Genomic DNA, 21,832 nt, shown 5'->3' on the forward strand with positions numbered 1-21,832 from the left:
TCACCGTCACAAGGAAATTTGATCATATTTCTCTACACCTGAAAATGCTGAACTGGCTTGCTCTCGAGGCCAGGATACAGTTAAGCTGGCATGCATCACGCACAAGGCCTTATTGATGAACTCCCCTGCATATCTGGCACAGAAACCTGTGTTATCTGGAGGAATCAGAAACCCACGGTCCGCCAGAGACCTCCTACTCTAGCCCGCACGCTTTTGGAAAAAAAAAAAGTATAATCAGGCGTTTGCTGGCGCTGCGCCAAGAATATGGAACTCCCTCCCACCCGCCATCAGAAGAATCCCCTCTGTTGCACGTTTCAAAAAGGAGGCCAAATCCTTCCTCATGAGTAAATTCCTCATATAAACCCTGTCCCGTAACCCTAACAGAGACTATTGCCTCCTTCCGTCGACCTTTCGCCCCACCAAGAAACCCGGGGCCTATTTTCAGCAACTATAATGTTAACTATGCCTTGTGTCCTTCCTTTCCTCCTGTGTCCTCTGGAACTGTAATGCTAACTGTACCTTGTGTTCCTTGCATCCCCCTTGTACTCCCGTGATTCCATGCCTTTTGTACAACTCTTGGACTATGTAAAGAGCTCTGATACCCTAACGGGTCAAGTTCGCGCTCTATAAAACACAAAAATAAATAAATAGGTGCAGAAAGAGGCAAGAGGAGTGCAGCAAGAAGCAAGAGAAGTGCAGACAGAAGCAACAGAGGTACAGAAGGAGGCAAGAGAAGTGCAGAAACATACAAAAGAGGTTCGGAAAGAAGCAGGACCAGTGCAGAAAGAACCAACAGAGGTGCAGAAGGAGGCAAGAGGGGTGCTGAAAGTAGCAAGAGGGATGCAGAAATTTGCAAGAGAGGTACAGAAAGAAACAACAGAGGTGCAGAAGGAGACAGTAGAACTGCAGAAAGAGGCAAGAGAGTTGCAGAAACAGGCTAAAGGGATGCAGAAAGAGGGAACAGGTGGGCAGACTGAGACAGGAGAGGCACAAAAGAGGGAAGAAAGATGCAGAAAGAGGTAAGAAGAATGCAGAAATTTGGAACAGAGGTACAGAAAGAAGCAAGAAGAGCAGAAAGAACCAAAAAGGTGCAGAAAGAGGCAAAAGGGGTACTAAAAGATGCAAGTGAAGTACAGAACAAAGCAAAAGAGGCGCAAAAAGAGGCAAGAGAACTGCAGAAAAAGGCAAGAGAGGTGCAGAATATTGGAGGAGAGGTACACAAAGATTAAAGAGGGGTGTCAAGCATTGTGCAGAAAGAAGCACAAGAAGTGCAGTAAGAAGCAACAGAGGTGCTGATAGAGGCAAGAGGGGTACAGAAAGAGGCAGAAGGAGTAGAGAAAAAAGCAACAGAGGTGCAGAAAGAGGCAAGAGGGATACAGACATTTGCAAGAGACGTACAGAAAAAAGCTAGAACAGTGCAGAAAGAAGCAAGAAAAGTGCAGAAAGAAACGAGAGAGGTGGACAAAGGGGGACACAGAAATTTGCAAAAGAGGTGCAGAAAGAACCAAGAACAGTGCAGAACTAACAGAGGTGCAAAAAGAGGCAAGAGCGATATAAAAAGAGGCAGGAGGGGTACAGAAAGAAGGAAGAGCAGTGCAGAAAGAAGCAACAGAGGTGCTGAAGGAGGCATGAGTGTTGCAAAAAAGGCAAGAAAAGTGAAGAAAGAAGCAATAGAGGTACATTAAGAGGCAAGAGAGTTGCAAAAGAGGGAAGATGGGTGCAGAAAGAGGCAAGTGAGGTGCAGAAAGAGGCAAGTGAGGGGCAGAAAGAGGCAAGAGACATGCAGAAGGAAGCAAGATAGGTACAGAAACAGGCAAGAGAGGTGCAGAAAGAGGCAATAGAATTTCTGAACGAAGCAACAGAAGTGTAGAAAGAAGAGAAGTGCAGAAAGAGGTAAGAGAGGTACAGAAAAAAGGAAGATGAGTGCAGAAAGAGATAACAGGGGTACTGAAAGAAGCAAGACAGGTGCAGAAACAAGCATGGGAAGTGCAGAATGAAGCAACATGGGTGCAGAAAGAGGCAAGAGAAGTGAAGAAAGATGCAACATAGGTACAGAAAGAGTCAAGAGTGGTGCAGAAAGAGTGAACAGGGGTGCAGAAAGAGACAAGAGTGATGTGTTTTATCTAGGCACCCGATCAATATTGTGACCTTATGCCCCTATACGGCTATAATCAATAAATATCCATATAATGGCATAATAATCAGAGCCATATTTCAGTAACTTGCCTCTGCAGTCCATGACACAGCAGAAGCCACTTCCTTAGATTCCTAGAGAACACACCGAGTTCTTTCGACACACCAAACCCCCAGCATCCTGGGAAAGCCGCGCTTGCTTTGTTTTGATTAGTAATAGAACTCCTGCGAGCACTGTAAGAATGACCAGTTCTTAGTGACATCTTTATTGACGTATTATGTCCAAAACTTACGTCAAATTCGGCACCTTTCAGGTATAAATATACCAACGTTGCCTTAAGCAAACACACAGTGGTGGTGAATACTGGAGCAGAACAGCTGTCCCCTTGCAGAAAGCCCAGCAGATGCGAGAAGCCCACGGACGCTGCCCCTCCTCTTTGACGCGCCGAGAAAGACACTGTCTTTTCTCCTGCCGAGAAAATCCAGCTCCGGCGTTTCCAGCCTACCCTTGCGGGTGACTGGGATATCGGGTCCTGAGAGGGAGAGACCAGACCTCCTACATTCTATTCCAGAGTTACGGTGCTGACTAAAACCTTAGCGAGAATTCTTGAATCAAACTCTTGGCAATACCAACTTAACTTAAACTGCTACTTACTCACTCCCTCCCACGTATTAGGCTTAGGTCAGGTACACCGGGGTAGGCGTAGTTAGAAGCACGAGTTGAGATCGTTAGCCACTTTTACTGTACGCACTTTTCATTATAACAAGTCTTGCAATTGTGGCAATTCATTTCTCTTGCATGAGAAAGAAGACTGCTCAATAAATAATAGCTTTTATTGAAAACGCCCGTCTCTCTATTCTCTGCACCCTGGTGAAATTAACTCTGCACAACTGACTGAGTAAAATAGCTGTCTATTGTTTCACACGACTCTAGAGATTGACTCTTATTCTGGGGAGCAAAGTTGTCATGTTTGTGCGGTTGTCGGATGCTGAATCCCTTCTTGTCTGAGCCAGGGAAGCTGATCACTTCCTATTCAGTCAAGAAAGTTTCCAGTGACCTCTGAGCTAGCTGGCACAAACCTAAATTAAGTCTAACATAGTCAGTAGAGACCTAGAAGACCTCAGTCCTACGTCTACACTACTGTTTATGTTATTCCAATGCGCAGGGCCTATAGGGAAAATAGGAACTACACTACATGGTGCCCAACGTTTGGTAAGGCGATAAAACTAACGCAAGACGTTAGAGTAACTCAGTCGTGCTTTTTCACACAGACCCTTTCTCCCGTAAATACTCCAATAGACGTCTGGAGTGGGTGAAAGGTTAAAATCCGCCGGAACTTAGTAGGAAGAGATTCCTATGTAGGGTTTCTGGTTTGGTCAACGTTGAAGGATACAGTGTTCCAAAATATTGTGCACCTTGTGAGAAGGTGGCCTGATATGCAGTGCTCACTATTCTAGTGAACACTATGTATCAGTCCAGCAACCCTTATTGATGATTGGTTGTAAGTCAACCTTATAGACCAGCTATCCTAGTAGCGTGGATACGAGCAGTCTAAGGCTAAAGACTCGAGAGGGCGTGTTAAGCCAGCTGGTATACCACACATATACCCCTTGAACACCAAGTGAAAGGACACCACACAAGTGTTATGAAAATAAACAGTGTATTTATTAGAATCACAACAGCCCTGTACTCTTTATGAGGACAGGGTACTAAGCACAAAACAAAACTCTTACGAAAATACTTAAGTTAGCACAGTATATACAAATGCCCGAGGGGCACGGAAAACCATATACTCTGAAAGTGGAATGCGAAATTACTAGCAGGTAAGTACAGTACTAATAGGCTTTGGAATCGCTAGGACTTGACTATAGAATCGTTAGATTACTTCTAGGAGACCCAGGGGGCTTGGGTGCAGAGTGTGCACTCCCACGCGTGATGCGGGACAAAGTCTATGGTAGCTAGATTTCACAGAGTTAGTGTTCTCGGGCGAACCCGACCTGGTAGGAGGAAAACGAAAGTGGATTCTGACCCTTGGATAGTGAGGCTATGCTGGGGCACCGAAATGCCGAAGTTACCTAGCCCAGGGGCTGCAGCTGCATATGTCTCAAAAGACGTCGGGAATCCTCGTAGACGGACCAGGAGCCTGGAAGGAAGATGCTGGCAGGCGACCAGTGAAGAGAGTTCGAAGTGATCCAAGCCTGGATCTTGAAGATAGATGACACCTGAAAGCAGAGGGGACCAAGTTCGTGACTACTAGCCAGTAGTCAGGTGGCACCAGGAGGGCACCGGATGGTAGTCACCTCGACTAGGTGAGTGGGTGACGCTGTGCTCTGCAGATCTCACGGACCAGGAGGCGTTGTCGGCGACCAGGATGGAGGAGCGAGCTGTCCCACAATGGATGAAGCTGTCGGCGTTGCTGGACCCAGGATTGGGCAACAAAGCCTTGGCAAATTCAAGCCCACGCGGTGGACTCAAAATGGCGTCTGGAGTGGACCAGGAGGGTCCGGGGGGCTTCTCTCTTGGAAGGAAGCAAGGGCCAGTCTGGAGCAACCAGACCAGCAGCAGTGATGTCGTCGGGCGTCGTTCAGAAGGCCACAAGCCAGCGGGCTAGTAGCCAAACAACGCGGTGAGCAGCAAAAAGCAGAAGGGCCCCACGCAGATCGTGGAGATGCTGGAGGGCGGATCTTCAGTGCTGGAGCTGCTCACGGTCGGGGCTTCTCAGACCCCAAAGCACTCACCAGAGGGACACTCGGCGGGCTTGTTGTGAAGAAGTCGTGCAGTCTTGGCGATCGTCGGTCCCTCGAGGTCTCGTCGCACTCACGGTTCTCAGCTTGGCTGTAGAGGTGAGTAGAGGTCAGAAGTGCCAGGGAAGCCGGGTCTCGTCGAGCTGTGTCGTCGGATTCCTGAGGAAGGACTTGCAGCAGACCGCAGTGTTCTTGATGGTGCCTGCGGATGCAGGGTGACTACTCCTTAGCCACAAGGGAGAATCTTGAAGAAGAAATCTTGATGTCCTTTCGCAGAAAGTCGTGTCTTGATTCCAAAGATGATCTAACTTGAACAGGGGGCCCGCTCCTATCTTTATACTAAGAAAAGGGGCTGACCCGGTGACTAGGTCCTGCCTATGGGTGGGACTAGGAGGGGGGTGGTTACACCCCTCTCCCATGCCGGACTTCCCCCAGGCCAGGGGATGGTGTGCCCCTGGAACTGGTTCTGACCGGCCTATGCGTAGTGAGCACCGGGGTGCCACTCAGCAGTCACCTTCCTGTAAAGCTCTGCCTACCCAGGATACACAAAACCCTGTCTGGGACGGTGCTAGCGCCGCCCTCAACAGGAAACCCTTTGTCCAGGCTCCCCTCGCTGGAAGGACTCCCAGCTGCAGGGGGTCAGACTCGTGTCTGTGGTGGCAGCATCCATTTTGTGGAGCTGAGGCTTCGTTTAACTTTAACCGGGGTTCACAGTTACACACATGTCGTGTCCCTCTAGAAGGGTGGAATGCTAACCCCGTCGCCAGAATTGGCGAGGGGTTAGTATTCCAATTCGTATGACACCTTACTCGATATGTTTTGATAAAGCAATACCAAAGATAGCATTTAACCGCGAGGATTATAATGCACTTAAGAGTATATGGTATGCGTTATCATGGAACAGCTATTAGGACTTGGTTCCGAAAGCTGCAGACAGGCTCAGCTCATGCCAGAGCACCATCTCACACGATTCCAAGCACTCTGCCTTCAGGATTGTCAAGGCCTGCCATAGGAGTGACTGATAGGAATCTGTGTGTCCATTTTTAGGGTTAGATATAGGTATACTATATCTACAGCAAAGGGTGATTACACGACCTTGCCCCAGCTGTCATGCAGCCAGTTGTGTCAAATTTAGGAGGCCAGCCAGGGGTGGCATAATACATGCTTCAGCCCCTGGTAGGCCCTGGGTACACCTATGCCCTGAGTTACAGGGTCTGATAAGGTGGCCCAGTACCAATTGGTAAATGCACCTAGGGTACATGTTGTAATTTAGAGAGAGAACAGCCAGGCTGTGGGTCTGATTGGCAGGCCCACAGCCAGAGAAAGTCGTAAACCAGTGAAACAAAAGCAAAAAATCTGGGTGATCATAGGATTGCAGACCCTACTCTCCTACATGACCCCCCCCCCCCAAACTTTGGGACAATAAGCTAACCTTGACCAGGTGAGTCTTCTTGTTCTAAGTGGAAATATCTGGAGAGCCCATCGGCATTGCCATGATCAGTACCAGGTCTATGTTCCACTGTAAAGTCCATCCCCTGTAGGGAAATGGACCACCTAAGCAGTTTGGGGTTTTCACCCTTCATCTGATTTAGCCACAAGAGGGGCTTATGGTCAGTCTGAATCTTGAAGTGAGTGCCAAACAAGTATGGCCTCAGCTTCTTCAGGGCCCAAACCACAGCAAAGGCCTCCCTCTCAATAGCTGACCAATTCTTCTCTCTGGGGGTCAGCCTTCTGCTTATAAAAGCAATGGGCTGGTCTTGACCATCAAAATTCAGTTGAGATAGAACAGCTCCCACACCCAACTCAGAAGCATCTGTTTGGACAATGAATGGTTTGGAGTAGTCTGGACTCTTGAGGATAGGTGCTGTGCACATGGCCTGCTTTAGGTCATCGAATGCTTTTTGACAGCCTGCTGTCCACTGAACCTTTTTTGGCATTTTCTTACTTGTCAGTTCATTTAATGGAGTCACAATTGATCCATAGTTCCTGACAAACTTTCTGTAGTAACCAGTCAGGCCCAAGAAAGCTTGAACCTGAGTCTGGGTGGTTGGAGGAGCCCAGTCCCTGATTGACTGTATTTTGCTCTCCAGTGGCTGAACCTGGCCTCCACCTACAAGGTGGCCCAGGTATACAACCTGTGTCTGCCCTATCTGGCACTTGGTGGCCTTGATAGTGAGGCCTGCTGCTTGCAGAGCCTCTAACACTTTCCTCAGGTGGACCAGGTGATCCTCCCAGGTGGAGCTAAAGACAGCAATATCATCAAGATATGCTGCACAGAAGTCATCCAGCCCAGTGAGAACATGATTCACCAACCTTTGGAAGGTGGCAGGTGCATTTTTCAGACCAAAGGGCATTACCACAAATTGATAATGCCCACCAGGGGTTGAAAATGCTGTCTTGGGCTTGGCATCCTCAGCTAACCTGATTTGCCAATACCCAGCTGTCAGATCAAATGTGCTTAAGTAGTTGGCATAAGCTCATCTGCCCTTGGTATTGGGTGGGCATCAGTCTTAGTGACTGCATTGAGACCCCTGTAGTCTACGCAGAACCTCATCTCTTTTTTACCACCCTGGGTGTGAGGTTTTGGCACCAGAACTACTGGACTAGCCCAAGGGCTATCTGAGGGTTCAATGACTCCCAACTCCAACATTTTCTGCACTTCAGTTTTGATGCAGTCTCTAACATGATCAGGCTGCCTGTAGATTTTACTCTTGACTGGCAGGCTGTCGCCAGTGTCAACCTCATGGGTACACCAATTGGTCTGACTGGGTGTCAGAGAGAACATATGTCTGAAAGACTGAAGAACCTGTTTACAGTCTTTCTGTTGATGCTCAGAGAGGCTGCCACAAAAGACAACACCATCTACTGACCCATCATCAGGATTCTGAGTGAGCAGGTCTGGGAGAGGGTCACTCTCTTCCTCCTGTCCCTCATCTATGGCCATGAGCAAGCTCATGTCCTTCCTGTCGACATATGCTTTGAGCCTGTTGACATGGAGCACCCTGTGGGGGCTCCTGGGAGTTCCAAGGTCCACCAGGTAGGTGACCTCTCCCTTTTGCTCAAGAATTGTGTGGGGCCCAGACCATTTGTCTTTGAGTGCTGCTGGGGCCACTGGCTCCAACACCCACACCTTCTGTCCAGGCTGGTAAACAGTCAGGACAGCCTTTTGGTCATGCCAAGCTTTTTGTAGTTCTTGACTGGCCTTAAGGTTTTCAGATGCCTTCTCCATATACTCAGCCATCCTGGAGCGGAGACCAAGTACATAGTCCACTATGCTGGTTGCAGGCTTTTTGAGAGGTCTCTCCCATCCTTCCTTCACCAAGCACAGGGGTCCTCTTACAGGATGCCCATACAAAAGTTCAAAAGGGCTGTAGCCAACCCCCTTCTGTGGGACCTCTCTGTAAGCAAACAGAAGGCAGGGAATCAGGACATCCCATCTACGCCTGAGCTTTTCAGGTAGTCCATGAATCATCCCTTTTAGGGTCCTGTTGAACCTTTCAACAAGCCCATTGCATTGTGGGTGATAGGGTGTGGTGAACTTGTAGTTGACACCACATTCCTTCCACATAGCAGTTAAGTAGCTTGACATGAAGTTTGCACCTCTGTCAGAGACAACCTCCTTAGGGAAGCCCACTCTGGAGAACACTCCAACTAGGGCCCTTGCCACTACAGGTGCTGTAGTGGTCCTAAGTGGAATAGCTTTGTTGGAGGGGATGATTTACTAGGGGCAGGAGGGGCCAGGGGGACTCAGCGCACAGCTTTCAGAAGCCGCGCTGGCGAGACCGTGAGTGAAAACTAAGGGGAATAGGGCGGCTTAAATTGCACCGGGGCTGTCCTGGACCTCCTGCTCTAAAACAGGAAAAAACATACATATGAGCTTTTGGAGACTGAAGCTTGGAGTTGTACAATTTATTTGAAGACACAGCTTCTAGAAATAATCAGTGATAACATAAAAATCATATAGTACTTGGTCCTGTACCCAGCATTCTCTTGAAAGTCACAAGGACCAGATTAAGTTTACAAAGTACAGTTTAACATTTTGCTAAGAGAGAGAGATTTTGCTTTAAGTACACCTATGAGCACTGAGGCAGATTAAAACGGTTGTGCTTGTTCACATAGATGAATGCTCACATTTGCTTATAAGTGTAATCCTGCAAGATATATTAGAATGCAGAGTACATGTTATCATCATTAGGTACACTCAAAATGCTATATCAGTGAGATGTCCTAAGACCACAGCATAAATGCTTAAATGTAGAGAACAAGTTAAAAAGTACATATGCAGATATAAAATGACTTTATCTAAAAAGCAGTTTAAAACATAACATAAGTAAAATATTTACATGCACAAAAGTATGAACATTTGATCAAGGGCCCTTGGAGACAACTCTCGGTCTGAATACCTACAAACAGACGAGGAGTTGCCCGCTGATGTTCTTGCGGGGCTCCTTCTTATACTGTCTAAAACACATGAGACGATAATTACGTCATCCCACGCCACCACGTATCACATACCCGTCCATTGTCATTTACTGGACTGCTCTCTACCTTTCCCACCCGTAAGGTTAGGTATGGCCTTTTTCCTGTAATTGTGGTACATACTTCAGTCTAGACTGAGACCTGCCACTTGACTGGAAGTTTAAGAATAAACTATCAATGGACGACAGAAATGTGTTAGTATTGCTTCGAGGGGTTCTATTCATGTGTCAATCAGGCAATCTGCGATACTATTTCGCCACACTTAGCCTCAGTTTATCGGATATCTGGCTTGACGTAGCTGTGGTGGGAACTTCCCTTATTCTATTCATGGCTTAGGTGGGGGACGTGGGGTATGTTGCAAGATTTATAGAGGAACTTGACTTCTGCTGTTTGTGAGAAATATATAATGAGGTGGGGCCTGGTAGGGGTGCGGGTCCTTTCAGGCAAGAGCAGCTGGGTGAATCTTGGGTCAGACTTGCTTTCTGCTTCTGTTTAAGCTAAGAGAAAATGGCAGTGCTCAGGGCAATGTAACTGAGGCCTGTAACCTCTAAACAGCAGGGCCTACACAGGGGTCATGTTGTGCAGGTGACAGGTGTGTCCTTGGATAGCTGTGTAGCTAAAAATTCTTACTCCAACATTCCCCCCTCAAGTTCAAAATTCGAACTTAATCAAACATCTTTAAACACCATTCGAACTGCATACTTAGCTGGAGATGGGGGAAGAGGCCAGGGCGAGTCGCAAAGAGGCTGTTCCTCTGAATCTTTGTCCTGCACTTTTCCTGAATCTGCATCTGTCTTCCCTAAATTATCACACATTGTCTCATAGGGACGCATCAAGTCCCCCTGTGGTGAACGTGGTGGGACTCTATGCACCTGGGCCTGATATTGACTAATTACAGGAATGTCTGGCAATGGGCGGGAGTCAGGAATTGTCAACTCCACTATGCTCATCATTGTCGTCTCTCCATCATCTCCCTTAGTCCTACGAATTCCAGTATATGAACCTGAGCCTGCATAATTCATCCCTATCATTTTAGAACTAAATTTCTTTACACAGTATATCAGTATCTGTGATCCAAAACACAACAATAACAGTACACAGAAAATTGGCATTAAAAATTTAAGCACTGCAGACAGCCATGAAGGCATCCAGTTCAAATCGAACCAGCCATTTAAGAGATCTGCTTCAGCACCTCCTTCCTCATGCATCTCTTTCCCCAAGTTGTCCAAATCCTCGATGGCCTTCATGAGTGTTCCGTTGTCAGCGTCGTTCGCTAAAATAAACGTGCAGCAGGATTTTCCCACCTTGGCGCACACACCACCATTCATTGCTGTTAGCTGGTCTAGAACATATCTGTGCTCTAGAACCATAAGTCGTAGAGGTCGAAGTTCTTCTTTCACGGCGTTGAACCCATCCCGGGTGTTGTTGATAAGCTGCATTAGTTCATATCTGGTCACTTGCAGCCAGCGAGCATTGGCTTTAGTCTGGAACATGGGGATAACTCCCCCAAAGAAAAGTTCGGCATCATTGAAGAGTCTGTAATCCTGAGGTATTTTATGAAAAGGGCCATCTGAGAAGTATTTCATTATTTCTCTCTTCCCATGATGAAGCAGGGTAACGTCATCTGCCATTGGGTGTGTGTGGATGTGGGAAATGTTCGCTGCAGGGACAACAAGATGTAGTTCATGCATTGTCACAATGGAACATAGTCCTTGCCAGTGGGGGGGCAGCTGCAGGTAGATGTGCTCGCCGCATGCCCAGTAGATGTCCATGAGACTAGAGGTACCGTGCTGGAGGTCAAAATTAAACACTGTGTGACTGCAGTTTGTGTTTCGGCCCACAGGCACTGTTCCGGTACCTAGGAAGCAAAGGAGAGGAGACTTAAGTTTGTATGCTCTTTTAGGTTTGTACTTTGTACCCTCATTGAGGGTATATCTTCTAGTTTCCTGTGCCCATATCTCAGCACATTCCCTCCCAATAGTCTCATTTGTATAATGCTTATGCTCCTGACCTTCAACCGGGCTACCCAAGGATGCTGCCTTGCATATTAAATCATGTGGCCCATTCCATCTGTTATTAAAATATATATTGGCCCTCAGGCGCAGAATGGGTCTCCACTGACAAGGGCATGCGTTATGGGTATGGTTAGTCTGTTGGGATTCGGGTGAGTGGCATTTTGATGGGGGTGTTGGGAAGGTGAAGTATCCTAATTTTCTAAACTGATATTCCCAGACCTGTATCATATTGGCAGGTACTCCCATTTCATGGTAAACTTCCATTCTTCTCTCAAATTCTACTGGGTCAGAAACAACAGTGAACGTAACATACTTGTTGCCCCAGTCTGAGACGTTTACAAATGCTGTATTAATTTTTGCTGACTGGAGCTGTATCTGACCATGTATGCGGCAAAGGAACAGGTGTAGGAGACATTTGGCAGTGGCCGGTGGAATCTCTTTGGGAATGAGCAATTTGTCTGCACCTACAGCATGTGGAATGTATGAGCACACAAAGCAGGAATCATTCGTGGCTTTCCTTCCCACCTCCCTCATGTCTCTGTACCACATATTATCTAACAATGCATTATGGGTACCATCATTCTGTACTGACATACCAGGGCGCTGGGAGAAAAAATCAGGCATAGAGTGTTGTTCGAATGTGTACACAACTGTGTCCTGGAGATCACTAACCCAGTTTGATATTTGTTCTGTGTCTTTCTCCTTACGTTGTGTGCGAGGGGTATATCTCCTTGGTGTTTTATTGCGACCCATTTTATACCTGACACTCCTTTTATGCTGACGGAAACGTCTAGGGACACCTTTCCCAGGGGCATTCACAGTGATTTCAAGTACCCTGTCCCACTCGGTGTGGTCTACAGAGGGTGTGGAAGGTGTCGTGGGTACTGGGGTGGTGCAGCCATTGCTGGTGTATTCTTCATCTAGTATGTTACCAGGACTCGTTTTAGGCATGTGATATCCTACTGAGATGGTAGGCCTAACTTGACTTGATATAGCCTTCTCTCTCTCTGCTTGTAATGCAAGCCAATGGAATATAGCCATTGAAGCAACGAACATAACAAAGAATAACAATGATAATATACATATCTTTTTAATAGAGATCCTGGAGGGAGACGTTGGCCTGTTGCTGTTTCTTATCCCGTAGACTCTCATATGTTCTCCATAGTCTTTATCCTGGATCGACAAGGGAAATAGAACGCCCTCCTTCCGATAAATGTTCAAGTCTCTGTTGGTGCCGGGTGGATCCTCACATGGTTCAAATGAACCCATGCTTTGCGTTCGGCAATTCGGACCGCAGTGGGTGAAGAGTCAATGACCAGGTATGGTCCCTCGTACTTAGGGTCTCTCCACTTCCGTACTTGCTTCTTTATGAAGATCTGTGTTCCAGGGCGGATAGGCAAAAGTTCATCGGAAATTGTGCCGTCCTTTTTCTTTGTCTTGGATGTCTGAATGGAAAGAAACCTAGCAGCACGGGTTAGGGCACACAAATATTCAAATAATTCAGCTTTCACAATCTCAGAAGACGTTTCATTGTCTACTTTAGGTCTGGTGGAAGGAACAACCATATTCATTGATCTGCCAGTGACAAGCTGGTGAGGTGTGAGGTGATGATCAGAGCTAGGGCTGTTCCTGAGTGCAAACAAAGCAATTGGGAGGCAATAGAGCCATTTCTTTCCAATAGTGGCACTTATTTTGCTGATCTTGGCTTTGAGCAATCCGTTGAGGCGCTCACAAATACCATTGCTCTGTGGGTGATAGGCTGAAGTAAGTTTATGTTTTAGTCCTAACATGGTGGCTATCGTCTCAAAGATGGAGTTTGAAAAATGGCCGCCATTGTCACTGCGGATAGATTCTGGTAATCCCCAGCGACATATGACCTCACGAAGTAGGAAGGTAGCTGCGGCCTTTGCGTCACAATGGACACAAGGTCCAGCCTCAATCCATCGTGAGAAGGGACATACTACCACGATGAGGTATCGGTAGTTGTTACATCTGTCAAGCATGTCCACATAGTCAATGTGGAGTTCCCTGTAGGGACCCTTAGGCCTTGGTATTGTTGAAGCAACTGTTTTCATAGCTGGGTTGGGTGAATACTGCTGACAGATAAGGCACTGATGGACAAAGAGTTGTATCTGCTCATGTGCATTGGGGATAAACCATTCTGCCTGCAGGTTAGAGGACATGATATCACGAGGGACATGTGTAGGAAGGTGCAGCTGGGTAAGTGCTATTTGCAAAAGAGCCTGTGGCATGACAGGCTTCCCTGTCATTGTCTGTCTGTAAATAAAATCTGAGGCATCCTGTTGTACTCCCCTCTTCTTCCATAACTCTTTTTCTTCAGCTTGGGCACTTTCTTGTATCTCTCTGAGGTGCAACTGTGCAATGATGTCAAACTGCTGTGTGTCATCAATTGTATATGGAAGTGTTGGGTCGGGTGTATCTGGGAGTGGTGACTTACTGGTGTCCTCATCTGCGTTTTGCATATCTTCCTGCGCTATTGGGGGCGTATTTTTGGCAAGCAAGATGGGGGTGCAGTCAGTCTGTGTCGGGGATGGTTGTTGTGTACAACTTTGGCCTTTTGCTGCTGCTTTAGCAGCCCAATCTGCCATTGCATTTCCTCTGGAAACAAAATCTTGGCCGTTCGTGTGTGCTGCACATTTCACTACTGCTACTTCTGCTGGCAGTGCCAAGGAGTCAATTAGTTCTGCAAGTAATTGTTTGTGCATTACAGGCGTGCCATCTGTTTTAAGAAACCCGCGCCTTTTCCATCTCAATATGCTGGAATGCGTTGTTGTGGTGACATATGCTGAGTACACAGTAATTCTTTCATTAGCTCCATGCTTCAAGGTGGCTATTAATGCCACCAACTCAGCTGCCTGGGCTGAGTAATGGGGTGGTAATGTTATCTGCTGTACAATGTCCAGAGTGTCTGAGGAGTTATTCTGTTGTGCTCTGACTACAGCTGCCCCTGTATGCCTGATCCCTGTCTCTTGATCAATCGTAGAAGAACCATCAACAAAGTAAATTACACTGTCTTGTAATGGGTCTTCCTTTGCTGTGCCTGACTCATCTGGGCAGTATGTGGCACAATCATGGGTGTCATCGTCAGCTGTCGCAATCGGATGTGCAAAGAACGTGGCTGGATTCACAGTGTGGCATTTTACAACCTTCAACGAAGGTAATGACAGTATGACTTTATATCCTGATACTCTCTGTGTGGTAAGAGTTGTTTTAGCTTTCTGTATTATTGCAAAGACAGCATGCTCAGTGTACAGCGTCAGAGGGGAGCCCATGACTATAGGGGTGCTTTTCTCAACGGCGAATGCTGCTGTTGAAAGAGCCTGTTCACAAGGATAGTGGCCTTTCATCACTGAGTCTAACATGCCACTGAAGTATGCAATTGGTTTGGGACCCAAGGGGTATTTCTGGGTGAGGACTGCTGTCATGACCTGTCCATTACAGTGTGTGAACAGATAGAATTCCTTTGTATAATCAGGAGATCCCAACACTGGTGCATTTGTAATCTCATCCTTTAATTTTACAAAGGCTGATGTCATTTCAGGTGTCCAGTCAATCTTGTTATGCCTGTCCTTAGCCATTTTGACAGCTTTCAAGAGTGGTCCAGTTATAGTAGCATAATCGAAGATCCACTGTCTGACATAGTTCACTAGTCCCAGGAACTTTTGCATGTCCTTAACTGTCTGTTGTTCTGGAGTATTCCTTATTGCTTCTACTCTTCCTGGTGTAACTCTTCTTCCTGATGCTGAAATCAGTTGACCTAAATACTGTACTTCTTCCTGACAGTATTGTAGTTTTTGCTTGTCTACTTTGTATCCTCTATGTGCTAATGTTGTAAGCAGAGCAATTGTATCTTTTCTGCATTCTTGCTCTGTCGCACTGCAGAGGAGTATGTCATCGACATATTGCAGCAAGGTGCTGTCACATTGGAAATTTGATAAGTCATCCTTGACAACTCTGTTAAACACACTGGGGGACTCACAATAGCCTTGAGGGAGCCTTTTGTACGAAAATTGCCTATGTCTGAATGAAAATGCGAATAGGTACTGGCTTTCAGGATGCAGTGGGACACTGAAAAAAGCATTTTTCAGGTCAATGACGGAAAAGTATTTTGAATTTTGTGGAATGTTAGTAAGGATCACTGAAGGGTCAGGGACGATGGGAAACTCAGGTATCACTATGCTGTTAATCGAGCGAAGATCATGTACTAGCCTCCATTGATTTGTTTGTTGTTTCCTCACAGGAAAAAGACAGGTGTTGCAAGGTGAGATACAAGGATATATCACACCTTGATCCAGTAATGCTTGAATTGTGGGGGCTATTCCTTTTTCGGCTTCTTTGGACAAAGGGTACTGGCGCACTCTGGGAAGAATGGCGTCAGGTTTCAGCGTCACTTTGAATGGTTCTGCTGATCGAATGAGCCCCACATCATTGGGACCTGTAGTCCAAAGGATGTTGGGCACCTGAGCTAGGTCTGAGTCACGTGCTGCATCAATTACTGGGGGTTGTGTAGGTGTTCTTATTTCAACTGTCACTGACACGGGGACTGTATTCTGATATACAATGTCTTCACTATCACCGAATAGTTCTTGATCTGTAATGTCTCTTACCCGATGTCCAGGCTCAATAAAAATGACGCAGGCCCAAGTCGGCCAAAGTCATCTCCTGCTATAAAGACACCATATGTTGGTGTTATGTTAAAACATTGTATTCCTAGGATCATATTTTTGTCTGGGCCTGGCATGTCCTGTAATTGAGGACGGAAAAGAAATTCTTTAGGTAGCTGTACAGTGCGCCCCGCCATCTCTGGTGAGTTGGCAATGACCATTTGCACAGCTGTGGAGAATGCTAGTTCATCCACTGGGCGAGCTCTAATTTGGTCTCTCATGGAAGAGTCCACAGTGACTGCCATCATTCTTGTCAGTGATGTGCCAGGGATGGAGCAAGTCATTGTGCCTTTTTCATCAAAATTAATTGTCATGTTTAATTTGGCCATAAGATCACGGCCCAATAAATTTACGGGGGATTCTGTTGAGTAAAGCAGTCGTTGCTGAATGTTTTTGCCTCCTATTTTCATTGGTACTGGCTTGGTGAAAGGGACCCTTGTAATTGCCCCAGAGAAACCCTGTGTGTCTACACTTTGATTGGAAATAGGCAGTGCTCCCTCTGTTATACAGGAAAATGTTGCACCTGTGTCAATCAGAAACTTATACGTTTTGTTGTTGATCGTGACATACACAACTGGGTCCTCTCTAATATTTGTGAGGCACGACAACAAGGGACACACTAGGGTCTTCTGTGGGCTATCCTAGCTGGTGTACCTTCCAGCCTGATGTTGCTGGATTGTACCCTGCAGAACCGGATTGGCGGGCTGCAGTACTGTGGCTCCCTGAGGTACAAGAACCTGTGTCTGTGGCACCATTTGGTACACAGGCACCTGTTGTTGAACCAATTGTGGCTGTGTCTGTTGGACTGGTGTCTGTAACTGTACTTGCTGTAACATTGGCTGTTGCTGTCCTGCAGACGGGTAGGTGTACACTACGTTGGGCTGCAGTGGCTGTGTCTGCTGCTGAACGTATTGCACTGGTACCTGGACTTGCTGTGGTTGGCCTCTGCCTGCTGATTCTTCATACATTTTAGTGCGGCATTCCCTTATCATGTGTCCTGGTCGCTGACAGTGGTAGCACAGTGGGGGTCCTGGCTGCTGTGTGGGTCTTTGATAGCCCATCCCCCTACCTCTTCCTCGCATTCCTGATGACCTTGTTTGTCTGTTATCATAATACTGTTGTTGCCTCTGATTGTTTCTGGGGTGCTGTGCCTGTGTCTGCTGGACTGCTGCCTGCGTGTCTCCTTGTAATGCGCTCTGGGCATTTTGTGGAAATTGGGTGACAGTAGTCATTTGACTCACTGGTGTGGCTACCATTATTGTGTCCACAGCCTCCTTTTTCTTTAATTTCTGTTGCACCAATTTAGCTGCCGCATTTTCAATTGCCACCTGCCTCTTCTTCTCCTGCTCTTGCTCCTTTTTACAGTAGTGAATGATATGGTGTTGTATTTCTGCCCATGGTTTGCATTCCATTGCTACTATTCCATCTAATTTTTCTTGCACAGCAGTTGGCAGTCCCTTCTTAATTGTATGGTAGAAGAACCTACAATTACCTCCTGTTATATCCCATTTCTCTCCTAACTCCTGCTGCCACTTTTCCTTCATTCTAGTAATGTACTGTGCAGGATCTTCATTGCTTTGCATTGTCTGAGACATTAGGGACCCGATATCTGGAATATCAGGGAACTTTCTACGCAGTTCACTCCACAAGGCAGACCTTATTGTATTAAAAGTATTACCATCCAATTCCGAGTTTGTGATGGAAAGTCTATGGTCAATGCGTGTGAACATTTCCTCTGCATCCTCTCCAATCAGGGAAACGAGCAGACTTTTCACATCTCCAGCAGCCAATGGCACCCCTGCAGTGTTTTTCTCAAAGGCTTGTATCCACTTCCCAGCACCCTCTGTGAGGGACGGAAGTTGCTTTTTTAAATTGTCCTTGTCCATAAGGGACCAAGGGGTGTAGATGGGACGGTCCTCGATATTTTTATATAGCAGTGGCAGCTGGCGCAGCACCCCTGTGGGCCTTGTGCTGTCATACCTGCGTGCGTATTTCTGCCATATTCTCAAGCCTCTGCGCATGTAATTGTAATCCCAGTCTTCATCTCCCTCCCCCCTCAAGATACAGTCTTCAGCTGTTGCCATGTCCTCAGGGTGGAAAGACCCTTCTCGAGGCCACACCATCATTTGGGGGGCTTTATTTTCTGTCCATTCTGCCAAGTCATCTGTGAATTTGTCGGCATAATAGTTACTCCCTTCTCCTAGCACCACTATCTCATATGGTGTCAGATCTTTGGATGACAACTGTCCTGGCCTACTAACGGCCATGTTGTACAGTGCTCCAGATCTGGTGGTGCGCAGGCGTGCTTTACCTGTTACATCATATTCTTCTAGGATGTTGTCAGGTCTCCCATGGTTACCTAACACTGCGAGATTCTCTACCTCTGTCCTTCTTTGCCTGTACCTCCTTTCTGCCCGTTCAAGCACATTGGACAGTCCTAAGTTATCAATGTCTACCTCTCTGAGTTGGGCCCTGCGTGGTGCCGCTACAGGAGGTGATGCCTGGCGCACAGGTGTCTGTGGCAGTGACCTCTGGGGGTTGTAGTTAGGGAATGCGCGAGGGGCTTGTGTTATGTTAGCTGCTGTGTTACTCTGTGGTGGGGCTTCACCCTGGGCCTCATAATCTAATTGTATCCATGGCCTTTGCTGTGGCCTTGTTGTTAGGATCCCACCACTGTGTTGCCTTGCATCATTTGCACCTCTTGCCAATTCATTGAGTGTCGGTGGTTGTTGCCTTTCACTCAGCTGGCCCAGCCCACCCATCAGTTCTGTCATTCTTTCATTTTTTCTATCATTTTGTAAGGGCCTTTGCTGATAAGTTAGTGCATTGTCAGTGGCGTTTCCTAAGCAATGCTCGAGTGGCATGTCCCCAACTGTTCTACCTGCCCCATGGTATAAGTCCTGTTCTGTCCTCCACCTAACGATATCTCTTTCATTCATTATGCCAGGGATACGTTGTTCGCCATCCCTGTTCTCTTCAAGAAACTGTATCTGGCGCTCTTCCTGTCTATTGGGACTAGTATTAAGGGGTCGCCACTCCTCTTGGAGTGTTTGTGCTTCGCTATTCTGCTGAATGGGGGTCAGAAACGGGCCATAATGTCTAATTCTGGCCTCAGATGTGTTGTGTTCCCTTCCAATGGACATCGGGGCTGGGCCGTGAGGTCTGGGGAGAGGCATGTGAGAGCTGTGCTGTGAACCGCCTGAGACCCTATCACTCTCTCCATCTTCATCTAGCTGGGGGCCTGGGGTACTGGATGCAGGAGTCATCTTTATTGTAAACTGCGCATCAATCTGACCTGCAATCTGACCTGATGTTCCAGATGTGGCACCCTGCATCACTTGGACTTGGGGTCTCAGTGTTAGGTGCATTTGCGCACTATCTTGTCTACTTCCTTGCGGACTATTTAAAAAGTCTGGGGAGAAGGCATCACGGTCTGGGACAGAGATATCTTCATAGCCTACGGCTGCCCTATCATTTGTAGTTTGTTCTAGGTCCGTTTTAAGAACCAGTTCGGGATAAATTCGAGATTCAGAGTAGGCAGGTGGGGGTGCTGTGGGCATTTCGGGTGTTTGGGCTGTGGGTGCTTGGGCTGTGGGTGCTTGGGCTGTGGGTTCTTGGGCTGTGGGTGCTTCAGGTGTTCGGGTACTTGTGTCATTTTCCCTAAAGACAGCCCACATAGCGAGGGTGTCCTTACGCTTTTTGAGTCTATTACCAGAGTATTTACCTTCCAAGAAAGTTCTTGCATGGTCTAGCACTATCTTGTCAAAAGTCCCTTCTCTGGGCCAGGAATGTGGCGCATTTCGTGTAAGTTCATGCAATTCATTACAATGTTTTTTAATGCGCTTTTCCTGGTCTGTAAAGTTTTTTATCACGTGTTCCAGGGGCGTTGTCATTGTTACTCAGCGTGGGGTGGGAAAGGGATAAAAGGTGTACCTCCACTGGGGGCTAAAGTCAGAGTCACCTTCTGTAAATCTGTTGTGTCTATTCCCAGAGTAGATATTAGTGCCAATATAACTGTACCCACTAGTGGTGGGACCTGGGCTGAGGATACTGAAGGATCCTCAGTAATGGTAGTAACGCGCCCGTTCTCTAAATGTATTGTGATGTCAAATCTATTGTTTTGTGCGGGCTGTTTGTTCATATCCTAGAGTTATCTTGGGGGGCGGGCAAGTGGTGGCGGAGAAGTCTGACAACTGTGCTCACTGCTTACTATGCGGTTTTGTAAATATGCCCACAATAAAGGGCAGTGTGTTGTGAAGGGGTGTCTCTGCAGTTGCTCAGCAATGCTGGGTGAAGGCTGCTGCCCCAGCTGCACGTGCAGCTCTTGGGCGTGTTGCTCACAGGCCAGGGGCAAGTCGGGAATGGACAGTCCCTGTAGGAGCAATGTGTAGAATTCGCAGTCTGATGAGGTACGGGAAACGTGTGGGTCTTCCTGTCTTCCCTGGCAGCTTGAGCTCAGGGACGATGAGGTCACCAAGGGCGGGACGGTGAGGTCAATAGTTCTGCAACTCACTAAACTTTCTACTGAATGACTTAATTCTATAGAGGTTTCCTCAACAGTATGTGGTGCTGGTGGGGTCACTCGTGACGCTTGCAAGGGTATGTGTGGTGTCTCTACCAATGAAGTGGAATTCTGTGACACTTCACGTACGAGTTGACTATTGTCAATGAGGGGTGTGTGAGTCTGCACTGGGAGGCACAGTCGCGTCAAATGTAGTGTAGATATTTTTATCTCTGTGCCTTGCATGAGTGGGAGTCCCAGCAGTGTCCACGCCTTAGCTACCAAGGGGATCTGGCGTCTGTCAAGTTTAGTTATTGTTCGTGCGTCAGTGTTCTGTATTGCCACTATCTTATCGTCCAATATGTGCAGGACCACCTCAATCTGATTCTGCCCACTCTGGCTCATCTGTACTCCCTTTGTTTATATGTGCGTATATATGTACTAAAAGCAGGTTGACCTCCTGTCAGTTGTTTTCGGGGTCGGGGCAGTTTACCACAAGCACAATGCTTCTATAATGACTGGATACCTCTTATACTCATGTATCCTATTCCTAACGTGGAATGCAGCTAAAAAAGAAACATTTCTTGTTTATTCTAAACGATCTGTAGTCTAAAAATAACGCCGAGCAATTCCCTGAGACTTCCCTTGTGAAGCCTGCAGTTGCTTGTAGAGGGAAGGGGAAATCCTGAATGCCAGAAGTGCACGCAAGTTAACAGCAGCAAGAAAAAAGGAAAACAATAAATATATATGTGTGACAACCGTGGGGCTCGAAATGCCGTAGCTTATAGACTCTCTTCAGTTAGTCAGTGGCAGATCAACATACATGGGAAACACAGAAATGCATTTACAATCTCCCTAGTTATTGAATCTCGCTAAAAGAACAGTTCTCAAGTGATGGTCACAAAATATACTAGCAGCAATTGTTACAGAAATTCGATGTTCACAGTTTATAATCAGTCAAGGAAAGATGAACGATCACAATGCACTTAGGTATCAATAGTATAGTCTCGCTATAGTCAGCCTCTGTGCCAGCCAGTGACTCCTAACAAAAGAGACCATGAAAATAGTAAGGATCACACAAGTTCGTTCTATGAACCTATAAAATATATATTCAACATTAAACACTAGGCGCTAACATGCAGGTCTGTGCCTGAACAGATATCTAAAAAGAGAAAAATAAAATGTAAACACTTCAACAATTCTTTTACAAAAATCACGCTCTATGGCCACTAGAGTGTGCTAGAGTGCTCCTTATACACGTGAGGCAAACCAAA

The 21,832-nt window shown here is 46.8% G+C and overlaps 2 protein-coding genes across 2 annotated transcripts in view; one reads left to right on the forward strand and one right to left on the reverse strand.

The window, feature by feature from the left end:
* NYX (nyctalopin) overlaps positions 1-21,832 on the forward strand; it is a 123,040-nt gene that overhangs the window by 15,393 nt on the left and 85,815 nt on the right. The gene's annotated exons all lie outside the window — the stretch shown is intronic.
* On the reverse strand, positions 10,026-12,641 carry LOC147697037 (uncharacterized). The gene has a single exon (XM_086933276.1). It carries the CDS (start codon positions 12,639-12,641, stop codon positions 10,026-10,028), a length of 2,616 nt encoding a protein of 871 aa, XP_086789402.1.

The sequence above is a fragment of the Lissotriton vulgaris genome, chromosome 8, assembly GCF_964263255.1.
Source record: "Lissotriton vulgaris chromosome 8, aLisVul1.2, whole genome shotgun sequence".
Taxonomy (NCBI): domain Eukaryota; kingdom Metazoa; phylum Chordata; class Amphibia; order Caudata; family Salamandridae; genus Lissotriton; species Lissotriton vulgaris.

What these genes read in the sequence shown, in the direction of transcription:
- LOC147697037 (XM_086933276.1), bottom strand. Translation starts at nt 12,641, where the DNA reads ATGGGTTCATTTGAACCATGTGAGGATCCACCCGGCACCAACAGAGAC.